The 12,645-nt window shown below is 32.3% G+C and overlaps 1 protein-coding gene across 1 annotated transcript; it reads left to right on the top strand.

Annotated features, from left to right (window-relative positions):
- Positions 1-3,177: 3,177 nt before the first annotated feature.
- Positions 3,178-11,584, top strand: LOC126734666 (trypsin-4-like). Its single transcript, XM_050438367.1, has 3 exons — positions 3,178-4,056; positions 7,282-7,309; positions 11,549-11,584. The coding sequence occupies exons 1-3, from the start codon at positions 3,218-3,220 to the stop codon at positions 11,582-11,584; spliced, it is 903 nt and encodes a 300-aa protein (XP_050294324.1). The 5' UTR covers positions 3,178-3,217.
- The last annotated feature ends 1,061 nt before the right edge of the window (positions 11,585-12,645 follow it).

Consider the following 12,645-nt stretch of genomic DNA (forward strand, 5'->3'; position numbering starts at 1 on the left):
TCCGCAATAATTACTAATTATAATATAGATGAAGTATGTAATACACTGACACTAGATAGTAAAAATATATTATATGAAATTGCTACCGGAAATAAAGCAAGAGACGAACTGTTTTTGCCATTCAAAATAAAAAACGTAACTAAATCAAGAAAAATAAAAGAAAAGGACATTAGCACTGAAGTATTAGATAATTCTAACACTATAATAAATAAATCGCTTGAAACTGGTGAAGCTACTAGAACTAGCGAAGAAACAGAAGATTTTAGTAAAAGAGAAAATGTAAAAATGGGAAAATTTTTTAAGTCAACTTGGCGATACGGTCAAGAAGTCCATTGATGATGATCCAGATGGATTTATACCAGCAGTTGCGGTTTGCATAAACTCGTATAATAAAAATATCAATTCTTCTTCCACACTAATGAGCTCGTTGCATAATGCTTTTAAACCTTGTAATTTTCAAGTCGTCAGATCGTCTACACATCAAAAAATATCCAGAAAAGGAAAAAAAATATCGATGCAACCTACGTCTATCGCAAGAAGGTCCATGCTTGCGGACGTAGAAAACTTCAAGCTGAGAGGAAAGTCGCATCTTTGACAAAGAAAAAATTGAAAGCCCCTCATAATCTGCAAGCATGTGTTCAACAAAATATCCAACTAGGAGATAACAAGTTTGCAAAGTAGATATGCAGTGGAAGCACGAAATAGATAATAAATAATTGTCCTTATCTCCTCTATCTTATAATACGCAATATGAATGTTCCTCATTTTAAATATATTTAGTATTATTTTTTGTTTAGTGTATGGAGTATTTATTTTATTTCTCTATAATTTAATATTATTTACTTGACAAAAACAAATATTCAGTAATGGCCTATAGAACAAAGCTTATATTAATTAGTAAACATTAAAATATTCTATTGCCTAAACATATAATAATGTATGTACGTTAGTACGGATTTAGAAAAACGTATTAAAACAAACTATACGTTTGGTGTATTTTTTTCTGTATGATTCTAACATTTATTTTAAAAATTGATCCCACTTTTAATTTGAGCTTTGTAACGAAAAACCTACTTTTATATGGAATACTACAAATTTTACTATTTAAATGACCTTTCGTTTTCTTCCTCTAAATATACAGTGCGAACGCGCAAGTCCGAACAAATTCGCTTAAAAATGTCGATTTTTCTTTCTACCTATCTTTGTTAACCAAAAATTAGTTGCAACTAACTTCATTTTATATTTGTACATTTTCTAAATCTACTGTTGATTCTTGACACATTTTGGTAAAGGTGCTACAGCTTTCAACTGTTTTTTGAGTAACCGACACGTTTGAAAAGTTTTAAGCATTTTGAAAGACTATAAAATGGAAACTGTTTGAAGTGTTTAATAAGGGGTATGATGATACCAACTACAGGGTAGAACAAAAAAAAACAATTTTTTAGCAATTTTTGAGTATTCTGTTACTGATATCATAGCATACCTTATCAGCAACTAAGATATGAATGTGAAAGTCATTTTTCTCCAAGTTTATATTTTGCATTCCTGCAAAATGTCTTTTTTTAAACATCAGTAACTCAAAAACAATAATTTAAAGTAGATCCATAATATATTAAACAAAATATGTCGAGACTACGTAACTTTTTGTCATAACCCTGTATATAAGGAGGCAATAAATATACCAATATTAAAATATCATAGATCAATATTGTAGGAACACCTTTGGTATCTGTATTTTTTTTAGAAAAACTTAACAGTTTTTTATATAAGGGGATAAGAAACAATAAATGGCATAATTTGTACACATTCTGCGATGTCGAACGCTATTTACGAAGCCTTGGTTGAAACAGTGCGTTCACACGCGCTGTTTACGAGCCGTCTTCGGGTGAATATCGGTTGCGATATGATACGCTAGATACAAATATGCAAGCGGGTTATATTGATAAAATAATCTTACAATTATCCGCGTTACGGTATTTTAGTTTTAATTTTTACGTGCTTGAAAGACGGTGGATTTTTATTTTTTCGCTGTGAGTTTTTATCTGTGATTTGTTATTAGAATATTTATATTGATTCCGTTCTACTTTATGAACTTTTAAAACTGTGGTTTGGACCTTCTTTGTGTTTTGTAGGACAGGCAGTAGCCGTGTTTATTAATTATTACTTGTCTTCTTAAAATGGTGAAAGACAAGTAATAATCGAGTCCGTTATATTACAATTACAATCCGTATATTTACAGAGCAGGGGTTAATGTTGACCGATTGATTAAGATTGCTTTGCTTGATTGGTGTTGAGTTTTCAGCTTTGCTTCACGAATGTCATCCGTAAGCGCTTGTACAAAAACATCATAACGCCATCCTTTAAATCATACTGTTTTGCGTCATTAATAGGGTGCCGAATTAAAGTACATTTTCCCAAATAACTGCCTATGCTTAATCATAGAAATTGGTAATGGGGGATTGTTAGATTTTAAGGACACATTTGTTCATTAATTTTTAAGCAACTAAACCCCTGTTACCCGATTTGTAATAATAAAGATTAATAGCAATTAGATCTCATTATAACCGGACGGTCTACTTTTAATATCTACCTGGTTTCTCCACTATTTAAAGGCGAATTAAGTGAATTGTATAATTTTGTTCTTTTCGGGAAAAATTCCAATTTCCAGATCTCCATTTCCGGATATCCAACCAGCACAGCAATTCACACAAATATATCAACATTTTGACCGTTGCAATAAAAAAACGTTCTAGAATGCTTTAACGTTCCTTAGCAGTGCATACACCCTTTGACATGATTAGGTAAACTGCGTGCTGCTGCCGTATATAAAATAAATTTTAAATTGACGAATAGAGGAAGATGAGTCCTGATTGGTGGATTATTGAGTTCCTTTTATTGCGCTGCTAACTTGAAAGGGTGAGCTGACTAGTTCGAAGTAAAGGCGCTTACAGGTGTGCGCTCGGGTATGCACTTAGCATAAGTTAAACTTATTTTATGTTGAATTAGTTTAACAACCTATAGAATGGCCTTATTCGACACAGACATAGAATCTGCGGTGAGGAAGAGGAGTCGAGTTTTTGCTTTAAGAGTTATATAAATTTGATTTTTTCCCTCACATCTTCAATTACCGTCAATTAGTATGAACGTATTGTATTCATGTCACCTTGACATGTTCATTTATTCATTATCATTTATTCCATAACAGATTTTCTACAAAATGTTTAAGTTATTTAATATATTTGTGATATTAAATTTACTGTTTTTAACTCATAAATTTATTATTGCCGAAGAGCAAACTGAAATAAAGACAGACAGAGATTCAATAAAGGCGAAAATAGGCAACTTAGAAAAGAAATACCCAGACTCTCGGATAATAAAGGGAAAAAGCTGCTCTACAGAAAAATACCCTTTCATGGCTTTAGTAATCATGAAGAATAGTTACAACGATGCTTGGTTAAGAGTATGTGGTGGGTCATTACTAAATGAAAATTGGGTGCTTACCGCAGCTCATTGCGTAAAAAAAGGAAGACAATACGCAATTAAATATCACCTTAGTTATAAAAACAGCGAAACCATACCAGTAGAGGAAAAATTTGTACATCCCCAATTTCAAAAAGACAGTTTTAGAAATGATATAGCTTTGCTTATGTTAAAAAAACCAATAGAGCAATCGTCGCATGTAGGGTATGTAAGATTGCCAATTAGAAACGAATACATGGACGATCCTCCGTGTGAAATTGCTCTCGTAATGGGATACGGTGTTACTCAAACCGGTAGGGTCCCAAAGGTCACCGACTTACAGTGCGCCAAAATTCCGATAATTACATATGAGGAATGTCACAGTCTTTACCAAGTAAATCACCGCATTTCGACCGTGCCTAAAACGTTGTGCACTCTGTCCTCAGAAGGAATCGATGCATGTCAAGGTGACTCTGGCGGGCCGTTACTTTGTGGCGATATTCAATTTGGAATTGTTTCTTGGGGTGTAGATTGTGGAGTCACTACAAATCCTGGAGTTTACACCAAGGTCGATCGCTATTTGGACTTCATTAAAGATACCCAAAAATATAATAGAATTTTCTTAGATTATAAAAATCATCAAAGTCAACATTTGCCGCATGTTGCGGTTAGTGGGGCAAGAAGATATTTTAATATATGTTTTACTGTTTTTCTGTTTTACTATATCTCTTAATTGTAATAATAAAAATTCATGGCAGTAACACAAATATACTTTTTTTAAATCTACTAGAAACTTTGTGCATTTATTTACATAACCAGTGCTCGTACCAAAATACGTTAAGTGATAGTCTTCCAAGAAAAATGTTAGAAAACTGATCAAAATTAAAATAAGATTTTCATTAAAATGAAGTTTATTTTACATTTACACCACCCTGCATTATAAGTTAATCAAGATGACTGCTATGATCCATCATACCTCTGATCTTCTGTCCTTTAAAATAACAGACCAGAGATTAATTTTAGAAAAACAAATTTTGCAAACATATACAGTGTGGCCCAAATTGGATGTACATGTATGGGTATCTTGGAAACTATAAGAGAAAGAAAATTGGTTAAATGAGGAAAGTTGTAGGGCATTTAGTTACCAATTAAGTGCCGCTTTCAGAACGATTTTATCTTTTTCCGATTTTGAAATATTTAGAAAAATTCAAAAAGTTGCATTTTTGAAAAAGGGCTGTATTTTTTTTATTTCAACGTATTTTTAAAATCTGTAAAAACATTATTAGGACAACTTTTTAAGGACAACGCATACCTGAATTCAGTTTTTGTTTTCGACGTTTCGGTTCTGAGATTCCATCCTCAACTTCTTTTTTTCTTATGGCGGCCATTTTGTTTTTTTGCTAAATTAAAAAGATCTTTTTTTCCCTTTAAAATGATGTATAACACTTTATGAAAATATTTTATGTTTACGTCAAAACATTAAATAGTTTATTTTTCGCGAAGTTGGCCACGAATGCGGAGGCCATGACTACGGAGGCAATTTGTCGTATAAACAATTATTATTGTTTAATAATTAAGCGTCATTTACTGACAACTCTGCAAAATATTATTTATTTGATTTAACTTTTTATCTTGTTCATTTCATGTTTCTTGTTCTTGTTAATGTTAAATAGTTTTTTCGTATTTTTAGTTCTTTTCATTTGTTTTTAGTGAGTTTTGTCTAAAATTGTAATTTCCAAAAATCGCCATGCGATATACCAGTGAAGAAAAATTTGACATATGGGAATGTTATATTACATGTAATAGGAATGCAAATCTTGCAATCGCCAGATATTTGAAACTGTATCCTGAGAGACAACTGCCAGGTCCAAGACTCTTCGCTATGCTTGTCGAAAACCTTACAACTCATGGAAGTTTTGAAATACCAACGCCAGAAAATTATCAAAGGGACAATGAAGCTCGCGATGAAAAAATTTTAGACCATTTTAATGCGAACCCAAAAACATTGACTCCAAAAGCTGCAACTGATATGAATATACCAAGGACTACCATTCAAAGAGTCCCTAAAAAAAATATCGTCCATAAAAGCCTACTATTGTTCAAGGTTTAAGGGATACAGACTACCCAAGACGATTAGAATTTTCAAACTGGTTTGTAAGACAATGTCAAGAAACACCTAATTTCAGCAGGAAAATTATTTAGACCGACGAGACGTTTTTTAGCAACTGCGGAGTATTCAACAGGCATAATCGTCATTTTTGGGCTAGTGAAAATCCTCATGAAGTGGCTGAACGTTGGCTACAAGTAACATTTGGATTTAATGTATGGTGTGGTATGTATGGTAAGTTAATTACCCACTCCATAAAATTATTTTCAAGTAAAATGCTATAATTCTTTTTGGATAATCATCTTATTGGGCCCTTTATTTATTACCAAATATTGACAGGTCAAAGATATTTAAATCTTTTGGAAGCGCAGATATTACCTACCGTAAAAGCTATAATACCTGAAGAACAAATACGGAGTGAAGTGTGGTTTCAACAAGACAGGTGTCCCGCACATAATACTCGTAGTCAAAAATTTTATTAAAGGCATTATTTAAGAGATATGACCCAAACTTGCATTTTTTTAAATAGAACACCCTGTATTTTTTCATACCAATAAATTGCGCTATTTTTTCCGATTAAAATGATATATAATACTTGGTATCTTAAGTCATGATAAATGGCCAAAATATGCAAAAAAAAACAAATCATAGCGAAAGAAACATTAGTTGGCCATGAAACAGAAAAAATTGAAGTTGGCTGTTTAAAGATGTCAATCATACCGTGATAGAAGTTTTATAACCAAATAAAAACCTTTTAATTATATAATATTTAAAAGTCTTAGATACAAAAACTCTTGTTTTAAGCAATTTTATTAAAAAAAATATTGTAACAACTGAATAAATTTAACAAAGAACCTTAACAAGCTATTTTTTATTTATTAATTCTACAGTCCTATAAAAAAATTTGTAAAAACTAATTAAATTGCTCGAAATGGTTGCCATTTTCCTGAACGCATAATTGGCATAGAGTTGTTATTCTCCGCAAGGCATTTAAAATAATAAGCGGCCTTGCTTGCAAGGCTTCAAAGGCTTGAACTGTAGCATCCTGAAGTTCTTGCAAATTATGCACCACATTTAAATAAATTTTGTTTTTTAAGAAAGACCAGACAAAAAAGTCCAAAACAGAAAGATCCGGTGATCTAGCTGGCCACCTATTTGGAGCGTGGGTACCAATCCATCGATCTTCGAATGTCTCGATTATAAATGGCCTTACTATTTGAGAACTATGAGCTGGCACCCCATCTTGCTGAAAATATATGCTATTTAAAAATGCCAACGGTATCTCATCTAGAAGTTCTGGTAAAATCCGCTGCAATATTTCCAGATATCTGGCTGCTGTTAAAGTGTGTTCATAAAAAACATACTTTATTTTAGTGCCCAAAATAAAGCATGATACACTAAATTCAAATCTGCCCTGTTGTTGGCGTTCCCGTAATAAGTATAGACTCTGAGTGTACCAATGCCTGTTATTATGACGGTTAAAAATTCCAGTGCAACTTATATATGCTTCATCGGACCATATAACTTTTCTGGCAAAATTTGGAACAATTCGAGTTTGCTCTAAAAACCAATTGCAAAAAACTATTCGCCTTTGCGCATCCCCGGGATGTAATTGTTGAACTATGTTAACTTTGTATGGTTTATATTTATATTTTTTAAATATTCGCTGTGTTTGACTCTTTGACACTCCTACATTAGTTTCAATATTTTGACAGGAATTTGAATGATTTGCCTCAACACTTGGTAAAATCGCAATTTCATTATTTTCCTGATTTTGCCTATGGTAATTTTTATTTCTTGGCTTTGTAAATGATCCATTATTAATCAAACTCATTTTTATTCTCCGAAAAATAGACTTGTTTGGTTGACGCCTTTTAGGATATCTTAGAAAAATTGTTTTAAGTATGATAGCAAATATTAAGTAACGACACTGCCTGTTTAAATACAAATCGGATGCCCTGTCACTATTTTCTTGGCACTCAATAAAACAAGCTATCATGTCATATTTGTGACTGTTTTCAAAATTATTAGTCATTCTTAAAAATTACGCTCTATCCCTTAAGAAAAATACTAAAATATTTACTTAAAAACTTTCGTTCGAAATAAATAAATTCTAAACAATTATTGACAGCTTCATACTGACATCTTTAAACAGCCAACTTCAATTTTTTCTGTTTCATGGCCAACTAATGTTTTTTTCGCTATGATTTGTTTTTTTTGCATGTTTTGGCCATTTATCATGACTTAAGATACCAAGTGTTATATATCATTTTAATCGGAAAAAATAGCGCAATTTATTGGTATGAAAAAATACAGGGTGTTCCATTAAAAAAATGCAAGTTTGGGTCATATCTCTTAAATAATGCCTTTAATAAAATTTTTGACTACGCCACTGAATTTTATTTAAAATTATCTATCCATAGCAGTTTTTACTTTTTTTATAACTTATATGGTTCGTGAGATAGAGCAAGTGGTCAAAAAGTGAAAATTTTCAATTTCACCCTGTATCTCAGAAACAAAAAAAGGTATCTCAATTCTGTTTGCGGCAATAAAAGTTTTACAAAAAAGTGACACAGGTTCGCGAAAACCGCACATCTCTATCTTTAAAAATAACAGAGATAACCTGCAAATACAACCAAATTGGGACACAGTGTACACCCAATTTGGGCCACACTGTATAGGTTACTACAGGAGTGTAACTGGTGTTCGATACTGAATTCTTCTAATGTCTTAGATGCTGATATTGATGATATGCTCTTTGACGTTTTTGTTTCAAGTCCACCCCTTAAGCAAAAAATACGTAATTTTATATTAAGTCTATAAGTTTTACTATTACAAGTAAATTTAATATTTAGCATAAAGTAAATTAGAACGTTCGGTTTATATTTCATTGCTTGCATAATTTATATACCGGGTGTCTTAGGAAAGTGCTTCGCCCCTATAACTTTTTTAATTTTTAAGTTAAAAAAATTAAATTTGGTAAGTAGATGTACCATCCAAATTGGGATTGGCTGATGTATTCAGTTGTTTTTTGTCACTTTCGGTTTAACCGGAAATGATCCTATCTTTTTTATTTTAACTGGGACCCCCCAACTTCTTTAACATATTTTGATAGGAAATTACAATCTAGTCAAGAAAAATGACACTCTATATGTCAATTTTTGACATCTAACCTTTAAATTATTTATTTTTTTTGAAATTTTGATCTAGAGTGTCATGAATTAGCCAAAATCGTTAATTTTACATCAAGTAGTCCTAGAAAATATAATTGACTCTCTTTTGTTTTTCACAGCTTCTCTAGATGCGTCTTAAGTTTGCAAAATCTTTTTTTTCAAATGGAACTAGAGTGGCTCATTACCATAGTTAAAAAGTGTATTTTTTTACAAATAATTAAGTATAAGACATTCGATAGTGGGTACTTCTAAAAAACCAGCATTATTAAAAATTTACTATTTATCTCTTGATATTGTAAGTATAGTATTGCGGTCGCATCACTGTAAAACCGACTGTAGTGATGCGTGGCTTACCCAATGAAAAAACAAGTAAATTATTTGACAGTTCAAAATGCTCAAAATGCCCACACATTTGTTGCTGGCAAAATTGTCTAAATAACTCGAATTATATCAGAAACTGATAAGTCGCCGTGATAATTCGTAACAATGATATGTCAAATCCAAGGCCATTTTAGTATTGTATTATAAATACCGACAAAAAACACTTCAAAAGATCTTCAATTTATCGTTAATAATTAGATGGTAAGGGTGAGAGTCCAATTTATCATTGATCTTGGATGTTTAATAGATGTTACCTTAAAACATTAAAAGACTAGAAGTAGCATGCCGTAGAACTATGGGCAGGTTTGTTTGCTTGCAACATCTCTGATGCAATGATACCAAATGTTTATATAGAAATGGCAAAAATCACTTTATAATATCATAAACGTTTTCAGTTGTTTCCGAAGAAATACTACTGCTCCCCTTTAATAAAATATCAGGCATTTTTTAAAATAAGATATGAGAAGATACTCTATATCGAAGTCAATATACAACATTAAATAAATGTAAATAAAGTATATTAGAGAAAACGGTAATGGCATCGCAACGCCGCACATAGGAGTATTTCATCAATCTGGGCGGCCAAAAGTCCGTTTTCCGAAATCGGGCCGGAAAAGATTTCATACATGTTTTTAGGTATCCAAGACTCTAGTGCATCAAACCCAACTGTTATTTATTGTTTATGCCTTATCAACGCTCTTAATTGTCACTTTAAGGTTAATAGTTTTTGAGGTGTATATCAAATTTTTAATTTGAATTGTGTCGTACGTAGATTATTTTAAGAAAAGAAAAGTTATGGAGTCTAATACAATAGGTAAGTACTTACAAACTGCATTTTTATTTTTTTACATTTATTGTATTCTTTCTTTGGTATTCCATTTTTAAGATGATTTCCTTTTAGTAATAAACATTTAAAAAAATATATGTATCAAAAATGATTAAGTCAAAGTGCCGGGATTTGCCGGACATTGATATTAATATTTTTGAATAGCCTACATATTTGTCTTCTATGGTACAAAAAATAAATGTCCACTTTTTCAACTTTTTGAACTAACGCCTTAAAGGAGGGAGGAGGACATCTCAAAATATCGAAAATTTGAAATGTGACATTTCGTGATTTTTTCATGTTTTAGCTGCATCTGGCTTTCGAAATATGACACGTAGGATGCTATTTACATTACATTTGTCAGGGAGTCAGAAGGTGTTAATATAACAGAAAAATGCAAAAATCTGGAAGGATACACCCTTAACTTTGGACCATTTTCTGATGAGGATGCAATAAAAGTAAAACGAGAAATTCGTCGGTTGAAGTCTGAAATTGTATCAAAATGAAGAAAGTCACATGCTATATGGGATAAATTCGAAAAGAATAACAAAGGATGGCTGAATGGAATTATTTCACTTCCTAAACCTCTGAGCTCGTCCTCTCAAAGAGTTGGCCGTCCAAAAACAAAATTCTATGATTCGAGTGAAAGAACCAAGAGAAGAAAAACGGAAACTTTGAGAAGAGACAATGACCTGGAAGAACTTACTTTTGCAACTCAAGTAAAATTAGGTAAGTGAGTAAACAAAATAAATTACTTTTAGACGATTCAGTGCTAAAGGTCGGAAATGGCAGCAAATTTATCATTTAATGTTTTTTTTGCTAATCAAATTTATCATCTAAAAAATATAAAGATCATAATAATAACCAACTTAAAGAAAGTACCGTTCAGATTTAAAAAAAAATAGACACATAACTATTTATCATAATTTTATATTATTAAATTAAAAAAGGAATTAGGGTCCTATTCTTAATTTATAAAAGTTTAATTTAGCGCATCGTCTGCAGACCTAGTTATTCTTTGAAGAAAACTTACAATATCCTGGCATTGGCACCTCCTGATCCTGCATGCCGTAAATAAACGTCATTAATAAACCGCGACTCATTTTCCTCTAAGCGGGTCTGAAATGCCTGTCAAATTTTATCATCATCTGCTGTTCGGTGTTCTTCGGTAACCCAATATATGCAGACCAGGTTTTTCTTTGTAGGACACTTAAAGTTTTCTGCTGCAACCTACTTTGGTCCCATTCTAGCATTGGCACCTCCTGATCCTGCATTCCGTAAATAAATGTAATTAAAGTATCGCGACTTATTTTTCTCAAAACGTGTCTTAAATGCCTATCAAATATATTTACCATGTGCTGTTCGGTGCTGCTCCTTTCAGATATAACGTATCGGCTATATTAATTTGGAGCCATTTTCAAAATTATATTTTCGGATTGAAATATTTATAATCACGGGTATATGACAACTAACTTTGTTTTTGATATATTTGTCAATATCGCAAAATACTTGATTTAATAACACATATTTGCTGTAAGTGGATGGTAGATACATAGGTTTTTAAACCCAATTATTAACCGTTTTGTTGCTTTTCTTTTCTAGCTAATGAAGGGAAACGTGATGCTTCTCTCGTGCTGAAAGAAATCACTTCTACACCCAAACGAGCCACTGCCTATGAAAAAGCGTTCAGTGCAAGTAGGTACAACTAACACCGCAACAAGCGTTATCAATGTTCATCGAAGCAGACTTATCAAAGAGGCAGTACGAAATCATAAGAAGTTATAATCCATCTATGTATCCATGCTACAGTAAGATCCAAGAAGTCAAAAAAGAGTGTTACCACGACAAAGAATCTATTACTGTCACCGAAACTTTAGCAGATATTAAGCTTCAGAATTTGATGGATCACACTTTATCCAGATTACTGACAGATCTTTACGAAGTAGTTAAAACGCTTGACGAAGAATAAAGAAATGCCTTGGAACTCATATGTAAATGGGGATGCGATGGAGTGCAACAAGCGCAATTCAAACAAAAATTTGTATGTGACTCCGACACGGACGCTAACTTGTTCCAAAGCTGACTTGTCCCTTTACGGCTTATTTGTTCCTTAAATAGAAAAATACTATGGCAGAACCCCCACTCCTTCATCTCCTCGTTATTGCCGCCCAATCAGGCTGAGATTTATAAAAGAAACCGCAGATGTGACAAGAGAAGAAATATCACATATCAAAGATAACACATCTCGTGAGAGTAAAACGAAAGTCCAAATGAAAGAAAATATTGCTTGCGAGGTATCGCATACAATGATGTTGACCATGGTCGATGGAAAGGTGAGTAAAAAAATAAAAATTGAAAATGTTTATTACTATTTTAAGAATCGAACCCGAAACCATGATTATTAGGTTTTATTGTTGTAGTTCTATCTAATAATTTAAAAAAAAAAAACATTTCAGGTGTGCAACTCTGTGACAACCACATCATTTACAATGAGGTGCTACATATGTGGCTTAACTTCAAAGGATTTTACCTGTATCCAAAAAAAGAGGACAGTTAATGTGGAAACTTTTGAGTTTGGTTTATCTATTCTTCATGCCCGAATACGATTTTTTGAAGCTGTTTTACATTTGGCCTATAAACTACCAGTACAAAAGTGGCAGCCCAGAAGCGATGCAGAAAAAGAAAAAATCAAACTCAGG

The sequence above is a fragment of the Anthonomus grandis genome, chromosome 3, assembly GCF_022605725.1.
Source record: "Anthonomus grandis grandis chromosome 3, icAntGran1.3, whole genome shotgun sequence".
NCBI classification, from domain to species: domain Eukaryota; kingdom Metazoa; phylum Arthropoda; class Insecta; order Coleoptera; family Curculionidae; genus Anthonomus; species Anthonomus grandis.